At 50.1% G+C, this 19,856-nt stretch overlaps 1 protein-coding gene across 7 annotated transcripts in view; it reads right to left on the bottom strand.

Annotated features, from left to right (window-relative positions):
- Positions 1 to 1,942: 1,942 nt before the first annotated feature.
- Positions 1,943 to 19,856, bottom strand: part of ap3b2 (adaptor related protein complex 3 subunit beta 2) — a 202,580-nt gene continuing 184,666 nt past the window's right edge. For 6 of the 7 annotated variants that reach the window (XM_085972170.1, XM_085972168.1, XM_085972172.1 and 3 more), the window contains 5 exons: positions 18,441 to 18,525; positions 16,384 to 16,481; positions 9,150 to 9,173; positions 6,986 to 7,124; positions 1,943 to 5,722 (listed from right to left, as the gene is read on the bottom strand). In XM_085972170.1, coding sequence (XP_085828296.1) covers positions 5,572 to 5,722; positions 6,986 to 7,124; positions 9,150 to 9,173; positions 16,384 to 16,481; positions 18,441 to 18,525 — 497 coding nt within the window. In that variant the 3' untranslated portion in view covers positions 1,943 to 5,571. Of the gene's footprint in view, positions 5,723 to 6,985; positions 7,238 to 9,149; positions 9,174 to 16,383; positions 16,482 to 18,440; positions 18,526 to 19,856 lie in introns of those variants that run through there. The other variant, XM_085972171.1, reaches the window with a different exon arrangement.

Here is a 19,856-nt window from a genome sequence, read left to right as displayed (position 1 = left end):
ATTAGAGATCAGGCAATCTTAGACTGGGTATTATGTAATGAGAAAGGATTAATTAGCAACCTTGTTGTGCGAGGCCCCTTGGGGAGGAGCGATCATAATATGATAGAATTCTTCATTAAGATGGAGAGTGAAGTAGTTGACTCAGAGACTGGGGTCCTGAATTTAAATAAAGGAAACTATGATGGTATGAGGCACGAGTTGGCTAGGATGGATTGGGGAACGTTACTTAAAGGGTTGGCGGTGGATAGGTAATGGCAAACATTTAAAGATCGCATGGATGAACTACAGAATTTGTTCATCCCTGTTTGGCATAAAAATAAAACAAAAAAGGTGACTCAACCATGGCTAACAAGGGAAATTAGGGATAGCATAAGATCCAAGGAGAGGACATATAATTTGGCCAGAAAAGGCAGCAAACGTGAGGATTGGGAGCAGTTTAGGATTCAGCAAAGGAGGACAAAGGGATTAATTAAGAGGGGGGAAATAGATTATGAGAGTAAGCTTGCAGGGAACGTAAAAACTGACTGTAAAAGCTTCTATAGATATGTGAAGAGAAAAAGTTTGGTGAAGTCAAGCGTAGGTCCCTTGCAGTCAGAATCAGGGGAATTTATAATGGGGAACAAAGAAATGGCAGACCAATACATATTTTGGTTCTGTCTTCACAAAGGACACAAATAACCTCCCATGGATGTCGGGGAACATAGGGTCTAATGAGAGGGAGGAATTGAATGAAATCAGTATTTGTAGGGAAATGGTGTTCGGGAAATTGACGGGATTGACGGCCGATAAATCCCAAGGGCCTGATAATCTACATCCTAGGGTACTTAAGGAAGTGGCCCTAGAAATAGTAGATGCATTGCTGGTCATCTTCCAAAATTCTATAGATTCTGGAACAGTTCCCATGGATTGGAGGGTAGCTAATGTAACCCCACTATTTAAAAAGGGTGGTAGAGAAAAAACAGGGAATTATAGACCGGTAAGCCTGACATCGGTAGTGGGGAAAATGCTAGAGTCCATTATAAAAGATGTAATAGCAGAGCACTTGGAAAACAGTGACAGGATCGGACAAAGTCAACATGGATTTACAAAAGGTTAATCATGCTTGACTAATCTACTGGAATTTTTTGAGGATGTAACTGGTAGAATAGATAAGGGAGAACCAGTAGATGTGGTGTATTTGGACTTTCAGAAGGCTTTCGATAAGGTCCCGCATAAGAGATTAGCGTGTAAAGTTAAAGCACATGGGATTGGGGGTAAGGTACTGTCTTGGATGGAGAACTGGTTGGCAGACAGGAAGCAAAGAGTTGGAATAAACGGGTCTTTTTCCGAGTGGCAGGCAGTGACTAGTGGAGTACCGCAGGGATCGGTGCTAGGACCCCAGCTATTCACAATATATATATAAATGATCTAGACAAGGGAACTAGATGTAATTTCTCCAAGTTTGCAGACGACACAAAGCTGGGTGTGTGTGTGTGCTGTGAGGATGATGCAGTGAAACTCCAGTACGATTTAGACAGGTTGGGTGATTGGACAGATGCATGGCAAATGCAGTACAGGTAGACTACCCTTTATCCGGACTTCCGAAAACCGAAACCCTCTAAAAACCGAAGGTTTTTTCGTTCAGCGTAAGTCGTGCGTACGACTTACGCTGAACGAAAAAACCTTCGGTTTTTAGAGGGTTCCGGTTGCGGAAGTTCGGATAAAGGGTAAGTCGTGCGCACGACCCCCCGCCGACCCCGCCAGCCCCGACAACCGCCGACCCCCCCGCGGACCCCGACAACCGCCGATCCCGCCAGCCCCGACAACCCCCCCGCGGACCCCGCCAGCCCCGACAACCGCCGACCCCGCCAGCCCCGACAACCGCCGACCCCACCAGCCCTGACAACCGCCGACCCCCCCCGCGTACCCCGCCGGCCCCGACCCCCGCCGACCCCGACTGACTTACGCTGAGCGTCAGCGTAAGTCGTGCGCACGACCCCCCGCCGACCCCCGCCGACCCACCTTCCGAAATTCTCCTTTATCCGAAACTCGGCTGGTCCCGAGGTTTTCGGATAAAGGATAGTCTACCTGTATAATGTGGATAAATGCAGTATAATGTGGATAAATGCGAGGTTATCCACTTCGGTGGCAAAAACAGGAAGACAGATTATCTGAATGGCAATAGATTGGGAAAAGGGGAAGTGCAACGAGACCTGGGTGTCCTTGTGCACCAGTCGCTGAAAGTAAGCATGCAGGTGCAGCAGGCGGTTAAGAAGGCAAATGGTATGTTGGCCTTCATAGCGAGAGGATTTGAGTACAGGAGCAAGGATGTCTTGCTGCAGTTGTACAGGACCTTGGTGAGACCACACCTTGAGTATTGTGTGCAGTTTTGGTCGCCTTATCTGAGGAAGGATGTTCTTGCCATGGAGAGAGTGCAGCGAAGATTCACCAGACTGATACCTGGGATGGCAGGAATGACGTATGAGGAGAGATTGGGTCGACTGGGCTTATATTCACTGGAGTTTAGAAGAATGAGAGGGGATCTCATTGAAACTTATAAAATTCTAACTGGACTAGACAGACTAGATGCAGGAAGGATGTTCCCGATGGTCGGGGTGTCCAGAACCAGGGGTCACAGTCTAAGGATAAGAGGTAAGCCATTTAGGACAGAGATGAGGAGGAATTTCTTCACCCAGAGAGTGGTGAACCTGTGGAATTCTCTGCCACAGAAGGCAGTTGAGGCCAATTCATTAAATATATTCAAGAAGGAGTTAGATATATTTCTTGAGGCTAAAGGGATCAAGGGATATGGGGAGAAGGCAGGGACAGGGTACTGAATTTGGATGATCAGCCATGATCTCATTGAATGGTGGAGCAGGCTCGAGGGGCCGAATGGCCTACTCCTGCTCCTATCTTCTATGTTTCTATACACTTTGGATTTGACTCCCTTTGTCAAATGCCACAGGAGAATGAGGAGTATTTTATGAAAAGCACTGAGTTGGGGTCTTCTTTTGCTGTCTTACTGGATCATTTAGGCCCTTCTCTCATCTAGAATTCTATTTAATTAATCCTTGGGAATCGTGATCCATAGCTCCATTATTCTAATGATCTTATTGGTCATTGGAAGCCGCATGAGTTATCATTAGTATTATCAAAGTGATTTCCACGGACCAATCCCTACTTTCCTGCTGCCTGTGGGCCTCTCAGCCTCTCCACCAGCCCAGCCCCAGATACACCTCTTGCCCAGGTCCAGGGCCTGCTCCTTGGCTTTCCCTCTCGGCACTGGCCTGCAGCCTCCACCCAAACCTACCTCCTCTGTATCCGGTCCTAGCACCCACCTGGACCGCCACCTACTGAATCTCCCACTATCCTGCCTCATTGCTGGGCTCTCTCCATTGGGTCTCGCCTGGAGGGAGTGGGTGTTTCCCGTCTCAGAGCAGTTCAGTTGGCCCCCTTACCATCAGGCACCCAAGGAGGTGTCTCAGAGAAGAGGCAAGTGCTCATGATATCTCCTGGCTCCTGTCCCAGTATAGGCCCAAGAAAGTGACTAGCTCACTTCACTGGTTGCTGCTGCTGCTGCTGGAGAACTACAAGGCCTCACCTGAGGAATTCTCAAGCTGAGAGGAAATGGAGAATTTTTTTGTCTCAAAAAACCCTCAATAAATGCAGCAACATTTTTCAAAATTGTTGCTGTAAAAAAACCATCAAAAAAATCTTGCCACCAAAATGGAAAACATTTTGATTCTTACAGCTACATATATAAAGTATTTTTGGGTTGCTAAGCAAACATGCAGTTCATGAGATTGAGGTTCTGTATCTCATTTTCTGATGGTGTGGACTCAGTTTGATGTACATCACACAGGCAACCATCACTCAGGGCTGACATCACAATCAGACTCCGACAGGAGACCAGTCCAGGAGACCAAGTATCTCACGAGCAGTACAGAAGACCAAGGCCTAGAAATTCGGTGGGCTGCGCCACCAGTTAGCGCCTAAAGAGGGCACCCCGCTACCACCCCGATCGCGATATTTGGTCGCGCCCCCCGCTGTAACGCCGGTCGCAATTTGCGACCAGTTCAGGGGGGCCAACCTGCGGCGGTAGTGGCGCAAAGGGGAGGTGCGGGGCGGCCATTTTTTTTGGTGGCCGCCTGCCAGCACTTCCTTGCGCCGCCCTCCCCGGCCTCCTGATCCCCCCCCCCCCCCGGGCAGTGCCGGCTGTGTCCCAAGAGCCCGGCACTTCTCGGTGCTGGGCTCTTTTGCCGGCACTCGCGATCGGTGATCGCGCTGGTGCAGGCCCCTCCCCTTTCAGAAGGGGAGGAAGGCCTGCAGTACCGCAGCGCGCCGTGCCGCAGCGTGTGGCGCTGCGGCACGTTGCGCTGCGATATTCAGTTTCAGCGCCCCAAGAGGGATGCGGGGCGCCTCGAGCAGCACCCCGCGTTCCTCTTGGGGCGCTCAAACTGAGTATCGGGCTGGCGCTCCCGGCTCCTTCCGGGGCGGGACCTCCGGCGCCCAGGCGAGCTTGGCGCCCCAAACGCGGCGCCACCGAATTTTTAGCCCCAAGTATCTCATTGTTACAGTCAGTTCAGTATTGGAGATCAAGTAGGAGGGGTGACTAAAAGCTTGGTCAAAGAGGTAGGCTTTAAGAACATAAGAAATAGGAGCAGGAGTCGGCCATTCGGCCCCTCGAGCCTGCTCCATCATTCAATAAGATCATGGCTGACCTGATCTTGGCCTCAGCTCCACTTTCCCACCCGCTCCCCATAACCCTCGACTCCCCTGTAGCTCAAATGTCTGTCAATCTCCGCCTTGAATATATTCACTGACTCCGCCTCCACAGCTCTTCAGAGAAAAAATTCCTCCTCATCTCCGTTTTAAATGGGTGCCCCCTTATCCTGAAACTGTGCCCCCTAGTTCTAGATTCCCCCACGAGGGGAAACATCCTCTCAGCATCTACCCTGTCGAGCCCCCTCAGAATCTTACATGTTTCAATAAGATCACCTCTCATTCTTCTAAACTCCAATGCGTATCGACCCAACCTGCTCAACCTTTCCTCATAAGACAACCCCTTCATCCCAGGAATCAACTAGTGAACCTTCTCTGGGTCTTACAGGAGGAGAGAGGCGGAGTGTTTTAGGGAGGGAATTCCAAAAGAAATAAACACAAGTGTCTAAAATCCTATAGAAATAACCTTGACCCCCATTGCAGCTAGCTTCTTAAATAGAACGGAGGGGGTGGGGGAAATCCTGATTCTGGGGTCCATGACATCAAATAAAATTGAAATAGGGAGTCAAATTCTTAAATGGAGCGGGGACAGGACAAAGAACTGATTGCTCGTCTTTTAGCAGTTTCAGTAGTATGGATAGCTCGATCACTGGCCCATCACCAAGTTACTCAGGGTCCCACCATGCATTATAGAAGGGACACTGGAGAAGTTTCCCTTCTCACTGAGTGAACATTTTTTTGTTGTTGTTGGGCTGTTTCTCCTGCAGTCAGTGGTTTCTTGAGCGGCCCCGGGCGCGGTCAAGGGTTGCTGGAGGATGCAAGAGCTGAGAGGGAGACCCCCGTCAGACTGAGGGGCACACGACACACACATCACTGGGCCAGGGCCTGCATTATGTCTTTCACCATCATCGTACCAATCACCATCTTCTCACAGTTTACAGTCAGCTGAGCAGCACCGCCATCTTTGGTTACCAGGGAAACGAGAACCAAAGCGCCACCACTCACTGTCCGAGCGGCAAACCTACCGGGAAAGAAGAGACAAAGCTCGTCAGCCTATGAAGCGGCGGTTTGGTGGCACACCAGCTATCCCACTGAATGAGTAAGCCCTCTGACTGAAAGTGTTCAATTGCAAAGTGCAGCATTTATAGTTAAATGTAAAATCACTAATAACGATTAATTTTGAGTTTTTAAATAACTTTGGCTACTGCTTTTGATCCCGGTACTCTACGCCGTGCTGTGCTTGTAGACATAGAGCCATTGAAGTTTACAGCATAGGAGGCCATTCAGCCCATGATGTCTGTGCCGACTCGTCGCTAGAGCAATGCAGAACTAATCCCATTGCCCCACACTCTCCCAAACCCGGTATCGTCCTCCACCTCAACTATTTAAACATGTTTCCCTTAAAGGATGCAATGGTCTCTGCCTCAAACACACCCTGCGGCAGAATGATATATCTCACCTGCACACGAGCACCGTGTAGAAAAACGGAACTCTTCACTATTGCTCGTTATTCTATTCAGTAGAGGTCAGCAGGCAGCCCAGCTCTTGGCCAACTTGGGAGCTTACATCATGAAGCCTCGTGGATATACAGTAATAATTTATATCCCACAGACGGGCTAACCATACTCGCGCAGTGGGGAAGGATTAATAGTCCACCGTCATCAGTCTCCCACTCCTGGGGGAGTTAGCGTATTGGTCCAATTGCCATTGCTAAGGGGGCATCAGTGTACAGCTGTGATCGGTCTCCAACTACTTGGGTAGATTAGCACCATGCCACTGCTGTGATGGAGGGCAGGGCAGCACTGCTCCGCTGTAACTGATCCATGTTAATTTCCTGCGTCCATGACACCTTATTCCGCTGGAAAGGTTGGATGGGCAGTTCTTGCAAACATCTCTACAGATGTCCCTTTCTAGTTTTTCCCTCTCAAACGCTTCTAACCAGTTGATAAAAGCTGTGTAACAGCAGGTAGACTTTCCCCCTTGTCCTTATATGGAAGGGCCAGGCCTCAACCTAGAACCAACCCTTATGTTACAGCCAGGACGGGGAATTTACCACGTGGTGACCTAGAGGTCCGCGGGACGCCATGGTGCAGTTTCTTTGTTTTGCCGGTAAGCCATGTAGTTCTTTAAGGATCTCCCGACTTAAAGGTTCATCATCATCTTCGATCTGCCTACAGCTAGAATATTTCTTGGCCCATGTGAAATCCCCCCACCTTCCAAAACAAACATGCTGTTAAAGAAAAACTTGGGCAGATCCAAGGTCGAGTCAGGCCCCTCGATTTACCTGTACTCGTTGTCCAGTCCACAGGGCACCCGGCCAAGGTTAGCAATAGACATCACCCGCTGGACAATGGCCTGGTCACTCCGGCATTTCTCCGGGAGGGCCAGCTTCTCGTTGATTTCATTCATTCCCATCAGTTTTCCTTTGAAGGGTTGCAGAGAGAAGGTAGGCAGGTTAGGCCACTTCTAGAATGCCTGTGCCTCTGCATCAATTCCCCTTTCCTCACCTCAACAAAATAGGGATGACTTCTCCCTGCTAGAAAATAATAAATGAATTGCGGGGCTGTTCTAGGTGAAGCTGAAAATCCTCAGCGCACTCTGAACAATCAATTGGAAAGTTAGTATGTAATTTATATGGTCCCCACTGTCCTCTTCCTTGGCTTGTCTAGTCATGTATTACTCCTTGGTCAGGAAGGACCAGGCTATTGCTGATTGCACAGCCGAGATTGAGGAATCACCGTGATCCAAAAACTCTGGAGAATCAACATACTCACTAGATTTAGAGCCAGTAAGAAGATCAGCAGTGTAATGCAATTGGACCGTGATGGGTTCACATCTTGGTGGGATCTACCAGCCTGGCTCCGAATAGCTTTCCTGGTCTTCAAAGATGTCTGAAGGCAACAAATCACTTTAGGGCAGGGGGAGATTGTCTTATTTATTTCGGAGGGTGAGGGTACTTGTTTAAAGTATCTCCCTTTGAACGGTCTTCCTGCACCATCTACTGCTGAGTGGATGGATGGACAACCTGCACCCAGGGGTCCTTCAACGTTCCTCTGAATGCAACCAATACAAGGTGCACAGGAATAGCCCGAGGGAATGTATCCGCCAGTGTGTGCCTCTCTTTCTCTTCTCAATATTCCTTTCCCCTGGCCGTCTGTGCCTGGCACCGCCTGACAGTGGCTTGGCAGAGATTAGGAATGCAGCAGAAGCACAGACATCAAGCTGTGCTCCATCAGCTCTCGGCTGCAGTGCCCCAACTGGCTGTGCCACTGCACCGCCCTCCTCCATTCCACCCCCTGAGGAGTTTGTGGAGATGGGCAGAGCAGAGCACCACAGCAATCCTTGCAATCCACATGTCATCTGCAGCCCAACGGCACTTGTTTTCAGAACCACGTGCCTGTGGGTCCGCGTCCTCCCGGTCATCGATGCAATCTGCCAGATCAGTCGGCGCTGCATTTTCCGGGTACCTTGGCCCCCAAGGGCAGCGGTTGCAGAGAATCCTACCTCAGACCAGTGCCAAGGAGGTAAGAAATGGGCGTAATGGACCATATCTGGTGAAGGCGGTTTTAGGATGGGGATGAGGAGGGGCAAAAGCTACGTAGGAAGAAGCATAGAAACAGGAGGAGGCCATTCAGCCCCTCCAGCCTGTTGCGCCATTCAATTAGATCAGGACTGATCTGGTGCTGAAAAAGAAGTGAAACAACAAAAAGTGATGAGGTGAGGTGGTCTCCCTTGATGAGCGTTTCCTCTTTCCTAACATCTTGGATCCTCGTGAAAAATAAACATCGAAGATCTATGACATGAATCTTGCCATTCATGTGAAAATGACTTATGTAATAATACTGGGCGGCCTGCTGGTGGCGCTGTCCAGGGAGAGTATAAATACTCAGGCATGGACCCAGCTTGCTCAGGACATTCTTTAACAGGAACTAGTGAAGGACACAACTAGATCTCCATGTTGAAAAACAGTTGATTAAAGCCTTGTTTAATACTCAGACCGAGTGCCTCGTAGTTTTCTTACGTCAATCTATCTGTGCCAGAGAATGCACCATAAGGAAGAATCTCCCCCATTGTTTTTACGTACAGGGACGTTGCTTAAAGAGGCACTGCCTTAACGCCTGGGAAATGAGAACAGCCAAGCAGCCATGCGTCATTTTCCTCACGATGACACATGCGCAAGCGATGCAATGTCTCCGTGATGCGGCCAAGTGCATCACCGCGTCCAAGTGTTTGCTGAACCAACCAGGAAAGAGGAAGGACGTTCGCCAAACACCATTGGATTTTAGAAAAAAAAAACACAACCCCTTAACGAGCATAAACATGGATCAGCTGATGCTCTACCACTATAAAGCACGGACGTCACAGACAAACACAGCGGCAGTATGGGAAGCAGCAATGTGCAGCAGGATTGGTATCTACACAGTTACACACCGAGCCTTGTTACTTACCAGCGCTGGTATTTAACAGCTGTTCTATGAGAGCAAAGTGGGGAAACAAAGTGCAATGAGGTATAAAAAAAAAAAAATCGAACAACTGCGACGACTACATTAGTTGTACTTTTGAACTGAACCCCAGTCTCGTTCAGTGGGCTCCAAAAAGTGCCCAGGTTTCACATCAGATTCCACAAAGCTAGATCAGAGAGCAACACAAGAACGTAAGAACATAAGAATTAGGATCAGGAGTGGGCCGTAGGGGCCCCTCGAGCCTGCTCCGCCATTCAATAAGATCATGGCTGATCATCGATCTCAACTCCACCTTCCCGCCTTGATTCCTCCAGAGTCCAACAATCTATCGATCTCAGCCTTGAATATACTCAACGACTGAGCATCCACAGCCCTCTGGGGCAGAGAATTCTAAAGATTCACCACCCTCTGAGTGAAGAAATTTCTTCTCATCTGTCCTAAATGGACGACCCCTTATCCTGAGACTGTGACCCCTGGTTCTAGACTCTTCAGCCAGGGGAAACAACCGCTTAGCATCTACCCTATCAATCCCCCTCAGAATCTTATAACTTCGATTCCTTGGGCAAGAGTCCATCGTCAGGCCCTGCGTTCTAACCCACTGACTCCCCAATGGAGACGGGAGGACTGTTGTCCCCTCTGCCTGCCGATGAGTTGAACCACAGGCCTAAAGGTTAAAGGGCACTGTTCTAACCCTCTGCCTCACCCATTCCTTCCGGCAATATTCAAGGGTCAGCTGTGGCTCAGTGGGTAGCATGCTCGGCTCTCGAATCAGAAGGTTGTGACTTCCAAGTCCCACTCCAGAGACTCAATCACATAATCTAGACTGACAGTCCAGTGCTGCACTGAGGGAGGTGCTGCACTTTCGGATGAAACATCAAACCGAGACACCGTCTGCTCTCTCGGGTGGATGTAAAAGATCCCATGGCACTGTTTCAAAGAAGAGCAGAGGAGTTCTCCCCGGTGTCCTGGGCCAATATTTATCCCCTCAACCAACATCCCTAAAAAGAAACCAGATGATCTGGTCATTATCTCATTGCTGTTTGTGGGATCGTGCTGTGCGCAAATTGGCTGCCGCATTTCCTACATTACAACAGTGACCACACTTCAAAAAAATTACCTCATTGTCTGTAAAGCGCTTTGGGACGTCTCGAGGTGGAGAAAGGCGCATTTCTTTTACGCATTTCTCGGCCTTGATGCGTCCCCAAAGCACTTTACAACCAGTGAACTACATCTGAAATGTAGTTAACCGTAGTAATCTTTTCTTCTGATTCCCGTGCAGCAATGCCACGATCTCGAGGCGACTTTGCCTGGCGCAGTTGCTGCCTGTCGTTTTCGCGCGGGTCCGAACCAGGGGTGAAATGTCGCGCCTCACCCGGCTTGAACTTACTCTTCAGCAGCCGCGACTCTTGGCACAGAAAAATCCGAAAAACGAACCACATTACCATCCAGTCTGAGCAAGTAATGACTGCATGGGATCTATTCGCTGGTGAGTGAAGGCATAAATCCTGCTAATTTACTGGCAGATCAGAGCACCGAGCCATTAGGTTACTGGCTCGGAGCATTTTCAAAGACTACTTTGAAGATGGATTGCAGCACTTTCCTCAGGAGCAGTGTGTCGCTGGTTATCAATCAACAGCGGAGGCAGGAAGTGATTAAAGAGCAAATCTCATCAGCTGTACCATCAAGAAGCAATCAGTTATAATGAATTATGATTAAAAGCCGCGAGTCCTCCCGCCACCCCCTTATTTCTGTTGATTTGTTGGACAGTTTTATTTAAGCAGTCAGTGCTGACGATATCTTCGGGGCACCTGAGCCTGACAGCGCAATGAGGCCTGAATGGAAATGCACGATTGGAATGAGGATCGGTGAATCACTCTGATGTTACTGCCGCTAAAGTCAGCTCCCTCGCACTGTTGGGCTCAGTCATGGTGAGCCAATTATGCCCAGTAGGTCTTCAGCACTCACCGGGTAATTTTTTTAAGCTTTCCTGCTAGAACCATCGGAAACACAATGACATAAATCGTGCCATTTATGCAGAAAGGACTTATGAAATATACTGGGCGGCCTGCTGGTGGCGCTGTCCAGGGAGAGTATAAATACTCGGGCACGGGCCCAGCTTGCTCAGGGGCATTTTGTAAACAGGAACTAGTGAAGGATAACTAGACTTCCATGTTGTGAAACAGTCGATTAAAGCCTTGTTTAATACTCTGACCAAGTGCCTAGTAGTTTTCTTATGTCACACTAGACCAAAAAGAACCCCCATCTAGTTGGCCTGGTCGTCATAAGGTACAATGATAATGGAGTTGATGACTAACCATCAATCAATCTCTGTCCATTAGTCTAGCACCACCCCAACCCGCGATCTCTTCCGCCTAGAAGGACAAGGGCAAGCAGGCGCATGGGAACACCGCCACCTCCAAGTTCCCCTCCAAGTCACACACCATCCTGGCTTGTAACTGTATCGTTGTCCCTTCATCGTCGCTGGGCCATCCCATGAATGAATTTGTAAAAAAAAATGAAACGTGCTACGTATGTCGCGCGCTCTTTAATTGGGCAACACCATTCTGTGTCACGCAGTCACGCTTGCAGAGGCAAATTTCTACCACTAGTTGGAGCTTCAGACATGGCAGATCCCCGTAACTTCACTCGCTGAGTGGGGGGACGCACTCTGTCCTGACTTTCCATTGGCAACGCCACTGGAGATCCACATAAAACAAAAAAGTGTATCTTCAGCAGAAACCCTGGAGAAAAAGGTGCAAATGGCCACTTTGGTCTGGTTACGCGCCTGTGGAACGCCTTGGGACGTCTTACTAAGTTAAAGACACTATATAAATGTAGGTTGCCGTTTACGCAGTTTCTTTTGTGGGGGGGTGGGAGGGGGGGATGGTGATTTTGCTGATCTTTCTCTGGAGAATCCTGCCGGAAATCCAGGGAGTCTAATTCGACAAATCCCCTCCTTCAATAATAAGAGTTTAAGGGGAAGCATTACCAGGTGAGGGAAGACACTCGAGGGGATATTTTCCTGGGTCTGTGTTCACTGGATCATCTGGTCCCAGCGATTGTGGGACAATTGAGTCCATCTTTAAGAGAAACCGCTCGAGATTCCAGGATAATCCCCCCTTGAAACTCTTGTAAATACTGTGAATAAAATGACTTCGAATCATAGAATCTTACAGCACAGGAGGAGGCCACTCGGCCCATCGTGCCTGTGCCGGCTCTGTGGAAGAGCTCTGCCAAAAGTCCCACTTCCCTGCTCTTTTCCCATAGCCCGGCAATTGGTTCCCCTTTTTACTTCTCTCCTCGGAGGAGATATTTTCGATTTGATCAGTATAAAAGCTGGCCCAAAGAGACTCACCACATCCGATTTCCTCGTCAATGACCTCTCTCATCCATTCTGAGTTAATTAAACAAAAGCCGGGAATTTCTGCGCAGCTGTTCCCGCTCTGTCGCTGTACGTTTGGCAGAAGTGGGATGGAAATCCCCTTTAACGCGCGGAAACGGGATTTCCGCCGCACTCTCCAGCCTAGTTAGGGCGGCGGAGCGGGAGCTGCTCCGAGAGAATTCTGGCTCGGGGGCTTTCCGCCGAAAGTCCTGCGGAAGAACCTTTGAGGAGTTTGGCAGCAATAGGATTCAGTCAGCACATCCCAAGAGCTGAAGGTTTCAACTGGGGCCCTTGTATCCTTTAACAAGATGTGCACGTGTGTGTGCGCGTGCGTGTGTCTGTGTGTGTGTGTGCGAGTGTGTGTGAGTGCGCGTGCGTGTCTGTGTGTGTGTCTGCATGTGTGTCTGTGCCTGTGTATGTCTGTGCGTGTGTCTCTGTGTCTGTTTGTGCATGTGTGTGTGTCTGTGTGTGTGTGTGTGTCTGTGCGTGTGTTTGTGCCTGTGCGTGTGTATGTCTGTGCGTGTGTATGTCTGTGCGTGTGTGTGTCTGTGCGTGTGTCTGTGCATGTGTGTGTCTGTGTGTGTCTGTGCGTGTGTCTGTGCGTGTGTTTGTGCCTGTGCGTGTGTATGTCTGTGCGTGTGTGTGTCTGTGCGTGTGTTTGTGCATGTGTGTGTGTCTGTGTTTCTGTGTGTGTTTGTGCGTGAGTGTGTTTATGCGTGTCTGTCTGTGTGTGAGTGCGTGCGTGTGTCTGTGTTTGTGCGTGTGTGTCTGAGTGCGAGTGTAAGCGTGTGCATGTCTGTGTGTCTGAGTGTGCGTGTGTTTGTACGTGTGTGCGTGTGTGTGAGTGTATGTGTGAGTGTGAGTGTGAGTGTGTGTGTGTTGGAGGGGCGGAACATTGGGACCACTGGGATGCTCTCGGACTCCACGGGTTAAATTTACCTTTGGGTGAAGGTGTAAAATGGACGGTCGAATTAGTTGCGTATTATACGCCAGTCCGATTTGACTTTCCATTGACTTGAATTGAATGTAAAATGGGCTGGGGCGTATAATGGCCGGCTAATTTGAGATCGCTCATTTAACACCATCACCCAATTAAAAATGACCCCCCCCCCCCCCAACGAGACCAAAAGTGTTGAATATTGCATATTGCACATGGTTAGGTGAAGGGGGGGCCTCCTCTCTCCTCCAACCCTCCCTCCTTACTGATGAGCTGAAATACTCGCCATTACCATGGGGGTCAGATCGGGTGGCAGGTGCGAAACGGGCGGCCTATCTGATCGCGTCAGTTTCCCGCCGGGCGGATTAGGTTGAAATAACCCAGTGGGACTGTTATTGGTTATTGGGACAGTTAATATAGACACAGACAGAGGGACAGGTGCTAACACACAGTAGCGAGACCTGTTCTGAACCTAAACTGCATTCGCTGGATTGGAAATAGTTTTGGATAGAAAAAAAATTAAAAAAAATCTTTGTCCAAAAATCCCATAATATGTGTACAGCAGTCCTCTCTAAGCTCTGTCGGTGCTGCTCTGGTGCACAGGGTGGGGGTGAGGAGGGCAGTTTGCTCTGTTGCACTTATGCAGCATTCCTGCTATCGCGAGGTGCCTGTGAGGGAACTGACTCTTTATCACAGGCAATTGCCTATTAAAAGTCAACCATGTGCCCCCTTTTTAGAAACATAGAAACATAGCAGCAGGAGTCGGCCATTCGGCCCTTTGAGCCTGCTCCGCCATTCAATATGATCATGGCTGATCCTCTATCTCAATACCATATTCCCGCTCTCTCCCCATACCCCTTGATGCCTTTTGTGTCTAGAAATCTATCTATCTATCTCCTTCTTAAATATATTCAGTGACTTGGCCTCCACAGCCTTCTGTGGTAGAGAATTCCACAGGTTCACCACCCCTCTGAGTGAAGAAATTTCTCCTTTAACTCAGTCCTAAATGTCCTACCCCGTATCCTGAGACTGTGACCCCTCGTTCTAGACCCCCCAGCCAGGGGAAACATCCTCCCTGCATCCAGCCTGTCGAGCCCGGTCAGAATTTTATACATTTCAATGAGATCCCCTCTCATTCTTCTAAACTCTAGTGAATACAGGCCTAGTCGACCCAATCTCTCCTCATACGACAGTCCAGCCATCCCAGGAATCAGTCTGGTGAACCTTCACTGCACTCCCTCTATGGCAAGTATATCCTTTCTTAGGTAAGAAGAACAAAACTGCACACAGTACTCCAGGTGTGGTCTCACCAAGGCCCTGTATAACTGCAGTAAGACATCCTTGCTCCTGTACTCAAATCCTCTTGCAATGAAGGCCAACATACCATTTGCCTTCCTAACTGCTTGCTGCACCTGCATGTTTGCTTTCAGTGACTGGTGTACAAGGACACCCAGGTCCCTTTGTACATCAACATTTCCCAATCTAGCACCATTTAAATAATACTCTGCCTTTCTATTTTTCCTACCAAAGTGGATAACTTCACATTTATCCACGTTATACTGCATCTGCCATGTATTTGCCCACTCACTCAACTTGTCTAAATCGCCTTGAAGCCTCTTTGCATCCTCCTCACGACTCACAATCCCACCTAGTTTCATGTCGGGATTGTGAGTTGTGAGGAGGCACAAACAATAAGGACTGTAACTTAAAATAAATAAAAAGGAACCATAACAAATCAAATTAAAATGTTGTTTCCAGGGGGTGATGATGCACTCCAGTCCCCGCGGTGCCCACCGGTCGCGGAAGGCCTCGAGCGTGCCGGCGGACACCGCGTGCTCCGTCTCCAGGGCCGCCCGGGCACGAACGTGGCTGCGGAAGAGAGGCGGGGCAGTCAGGCCGAACGACCCCCTCGACCACCTTGGCCAGGCCCCAGGAGCAGTCCTACCAGGAGGTCCTCCAACCTGCCCGCTCCCCCCCCCGCACCGGGTGACCGAAGATCAGGAGCGTGGGACTGAAGTGCCCCTTCAAGTAGTGGAAAAGGAGCTGCAACCTCTCACACTCAGCATAAACATGGAACACGGACTCCTCCAGGCCTGTGAGGGAGCTGATTGGCTGGCCGGCCCACTCTGATCGGCTGGCCGGCCCGCCCTGATCGGCTGGCCGGCCCGCCCTGATCGGCTGGCCGGCCCACACCAGAGGGCAGTTAAGAGTCAACCACGTTGGTGTGGGACTGGAGTCACCTATAGGCCAGGCTGGGTTAGGACGGCAGGTTCCTTCCCTAAAAGGGACATTAGTGAACCCGTTAGGTTTTTACGACAATCTGACAGCTTCACAGTCACTTTACCCGAAACCAGCTTTTTATTTCTAGACTTTTTTATTCTTTTAACTGAATTCAAATTCTCAAACCGCCATGGTGAGATCTGAACTCACGTTCCCTGGATTACTAGTCCAGTAACAGGAGGCTGCTAATAAACTGATTGGTTGACTCCAGGAGTAAAGGAGGGGGAACAATGGGAGCAACGATGTCAACGGGGAGTGGGGTGTAAAGCCGACGATCCCGTTAGATTCTTGTCCCGGGAGTTAAGTTAAGATCGGTGTGACAGATCCCGAGTTCAGATAGGCACAGAGTTCACACTCCTTACAGCTCAGACACCTTAAATATAACGCCAGAGGTATCGGCAGCTGGCTCCACAGTATAACCAGAATAGGGATAGAGAACAATACCATCGTAAACAGAACTGAATATCCAGGAGAAACTGGAATTGCAGGCTGTAGTTTAACCAAAGGCTTTGCTTGATAAGCTCGCGAGACTATCACTTGGTAAGTGCAGCAATTATCATTGTCCGATCAAGACTCCGCCTTCGCAGCGATTGGCTGGGTGTTGCCAAGGAGACGCTCACCTTGCTCTTTTCTAAAGGAGTTTTCAGTCATGAAGACAGGCATCATCAGCTCTCCCACTGGCGGCTGGATCGACATATAAAACTGCCTGGTCTTGGAGCTGAAAAAGCACCAAAAACACCATTCAACAGTGCAATCCCACAACAGCCTCTAACGGCACTGAGTAATAATTGTCGCGGATTACACTGGGCAAAGGTGGTCCTGAATCCAGTCCCCATCCCAGGCCTGTCGCTAGCCTCCTCCAGCACCCACTCTAGCACCCCCCCCCGCCGTCTTGGCATCACCCCCCGTCCTGAACACACCCGCTAGCCCCTGTCCCGGGAATCCCCACTAGCCCCCGGCTACCCACTCCATGACTAACCCCCGTCCCGGGCCCCCCCACTAGCCTTCATCATGACCCCCCTCCAGCCCCTCCCCCCCTAGGCCCCCCCTCTAGCCCCCGGCCACCATCAACCCCACCCACCACTAGCTTCTGTCCCAGCCCTCGCCACCCCCACCACTAGCCCCCGTCCTGATCCCCCCCTCTAGCTCCCCCCCCCCCCCCCCCGGTCCCGGGCCCCCCCTCTAGCACCCCCCCTCTGTCCCCATCTCGGGCCCCCCTCTACCCCCCGGCCGCGCCCCCCACCCACCACTAGCCCCCGTCCCAGGCGCCCCCCAGCCTCCGCCCCGAGACCTACCTCCAGCCTGTGTCTCGGCCCCTCCCTCCCCACCCCCGCCACGGTCCCTAGTCTCAGCCCCAGGAAGGTCAGCAAAGCTCCAATTAAAGCTAAACATCCCGTCATCATTCCCACTAGGAAGCAGACACAGTTTGGCTCATTTGGGCCAAGTTGACCCAAGGAATGGGTCATTTACCCACTCAAATCTATGGCCGTTCCCAGACTATCCAGGAAGGGGGGAGTCACTATGTCACCATTTACAGTGACAAAGGTTCAGAGCTCCCAGCGCAGGAGATGTAACGCAGAGCTCTCCAAATATCACTCCAGCTTCGTGCCTCTTGTCTCCGAATAAGAACAGCAGCAGGCCTGTTCCTACACCGACCATCTGTAGTGGTTGAAGCCTGAAGTGAACTTTAGTCCTGCGAGACTGTCCAAATTTCTTTGCTGTCCCAGGTCTCGGACAGTACACTGTGCCACCTTGTCTGTCACTGAACACGCCCTGAGACCAAAGGCAGTCTTGGGACGTCCTGGGGGAGTGAAAGGCGCTGTATAAGAAAGATTGGATAGGCTGGGGTTGTTTTCTCTGGAAGAGGAGGATGAGGGGAGATTTAGTTGAGGTGTATAAAATTATGAGGGGCCTAGATAGAGTTAATAGGAAGGAACTGTTTCTCTTGACAGAGAGGTCAATAACCAGGGGGATAAATTGGTAGAAGGATTAGAGGGGAGTTGAGGAGAACTTTTTTCACCCAGAGGGTGGTGGGGGTCTGGAACTCACTGCCTGAAAGGGTGGTCGAGGCAGAAACCCTCATCACAATTAAAAAGTACTTGGATATTCACTTGAAGTGCCGTAACCTACAGGGCTATGAACCAAGAGCTGGAAAGTGGGATTAGGCTGGATGGCTCTTTTTCGGCCGGCACGGACACGATGGGCCGAATGGCCTCCTTCTGTGCTGTACATTTCTCCGATTCTTTAAATGCAAGCTCTTTCTTCTAACGTGGCACGTAGATTTTGGGGTCCACTGTAGTAGGAATCAGCTAATAACTCTGTGATCCTGTAAGCTGCCGCCTTGCATTTTCAATGATACTCTGTGGTACCCGTTGGACCGCTGCCTGTGTGACTGCTGCACTTGCAGGAGATGCGTGTACATCCATTACACACACAGCCCAGCGCAGAGTACTGCACTGTACAATATGTTCTTTACCCAGTCAGGTAATGGGGTTGGTTATTAGAATTATCGGGTGAATTCTAACTCAATAAATTCTTGAAAGATTCCCTGTTTTTTTTTCTTCATTCCCAGCGGAGAAGTGACCATTCCCACCATGAATGGAGCTCTGCCGGTGAGAGGGGGTGGGGGGGATGTGCAGCTCCCCGGACAATGATCACCTCGGTGACCGTCACTCACCACAGCTGGAAGTTGGCCGCTTGGGTGGAATCGCAGAAGTCGATGCCCAGCGTATCCGTGACGACCTCGCCCGGCAGGAGAACCTCTGTGGACGTTGAAAAAGAGAAACAGAGTCTCCTCAGGGTGGACAAGAAAAAAAACTCGCATTTCTATAGCGCCTTTCACGACCACCGGACGTCTCAAAGCGCTTTAGAACCACTGAAGTACTTTTGAAGTGTAGTCACTGTTGTAATGTGGGAAACGCAGCAACCAATTTGCGCACAGCAAGCTCCCACAAACAGCAATGTGATAATGACCAGGTCATCTGTTTTTTGTTATGTGGGTTGATGAATAAACTAATTAATGATGTCCAGGACACCGGGGGGAGACCTCCCCTGCTCTTCTTCCAAATAGCGCCTGGGGACCTTTTATGCCCACCTGAGCGAGCAGGTGTGTTGGGGAGGGTCTGAATTTTTTTGGGGGCGGGAGGGGTCTGGATTTTTTTGTGTTGGGTGGGGTCTGTTCTGGCTTTTCCTATATGGAGGGAGTGTGGCTTTTTGTGTGTTGGGGGGACTCACAACCTGTGTGTGTATCTAGGTTCGGATTCTCGTGTGTGTGAGGGCATCTGTGTATTGGGCCTCATATTTCTGTGACACCTGGCCCACTCACTCATTTCAACACCAGGCTCCGGCCTAGCTCCAAATGGACGTCCTTGCTCCTGTGACAGCTCGGAGTTCTCCTCCTCTAGGCCATGATCAAACCCTATGGCCAAATAGTACTGGATGCTGCTTGGATCTGCTCGTGTGTTGGTTATTTGTTTTAGCTGCTGTTGATCGGAACTCCCAGTGACATTTGGAGAATGCTACTTTATCTATCGACAAGAAACCAAGGGGCTTAACATCTTGTGTAGTGGACTGGGGCAGAGGAAATGCAGCAACAGGTTAGCTGTAGACAAGGTGCCTCGTGATGACTCCTTACGAGGGGGGAGTTGTGCAGCACAAGTGCCCATTGCTATTCCTGTTCAGACCACAGACAGGTGACCCCCCCCTAGACCAGCGCAAGTTGGAGTTTTAAACCTGATCGAAGTTGTTGACGACAACAACAAGCGCTTTTAACATAGTAAAACGTCCCAAGGTGCTTCACAGGAGAGTTATCAAATGAAACTTGACGCCATATAAGGATAAATGAGGGCAGGTGACCAAAAGCTTGGTCAGAGAGGTGGGCTTTAAGGAGCGTCTTAAAGGAGGAAAAAGAGGTAGCGAGGCGGAGAGGTTTAGGCAGGGAATTCCAGAGCTTAGAGCCCAGGCAACAGAAGGCACGGCCACCAATGGTAGAGCGATTAAAATCGGGGATGTTCAAGAGGCCAGAATTAGAGGAGTGCGGAGATCTCGGAGGGTGGGGGGAGGTTACAGAGATAGGGAGGGGGGAGGCGGTGGA

The sequence above is a fragment of the Somniosus microcephalus genome, chromosome 32 (assembly GCF_052327205.1).
Source record: "Somniosus microcephalus isolate GS21.2 chromosome 32, FLI_Smic_1.0, whole genome shotgun sequence".
Lineage (NCBI taxonomy): Eukaryota > Metazoa > Chordata > Chondrichthyes > Squaliformes > Somniosidae > Somniosus > Somniosus microcephalus.
The sequence above is the reverse complement of the archived record's forward strand: the minus strand, read 5'-3'. Positions and strand labels throughout refer to the sequence as shown.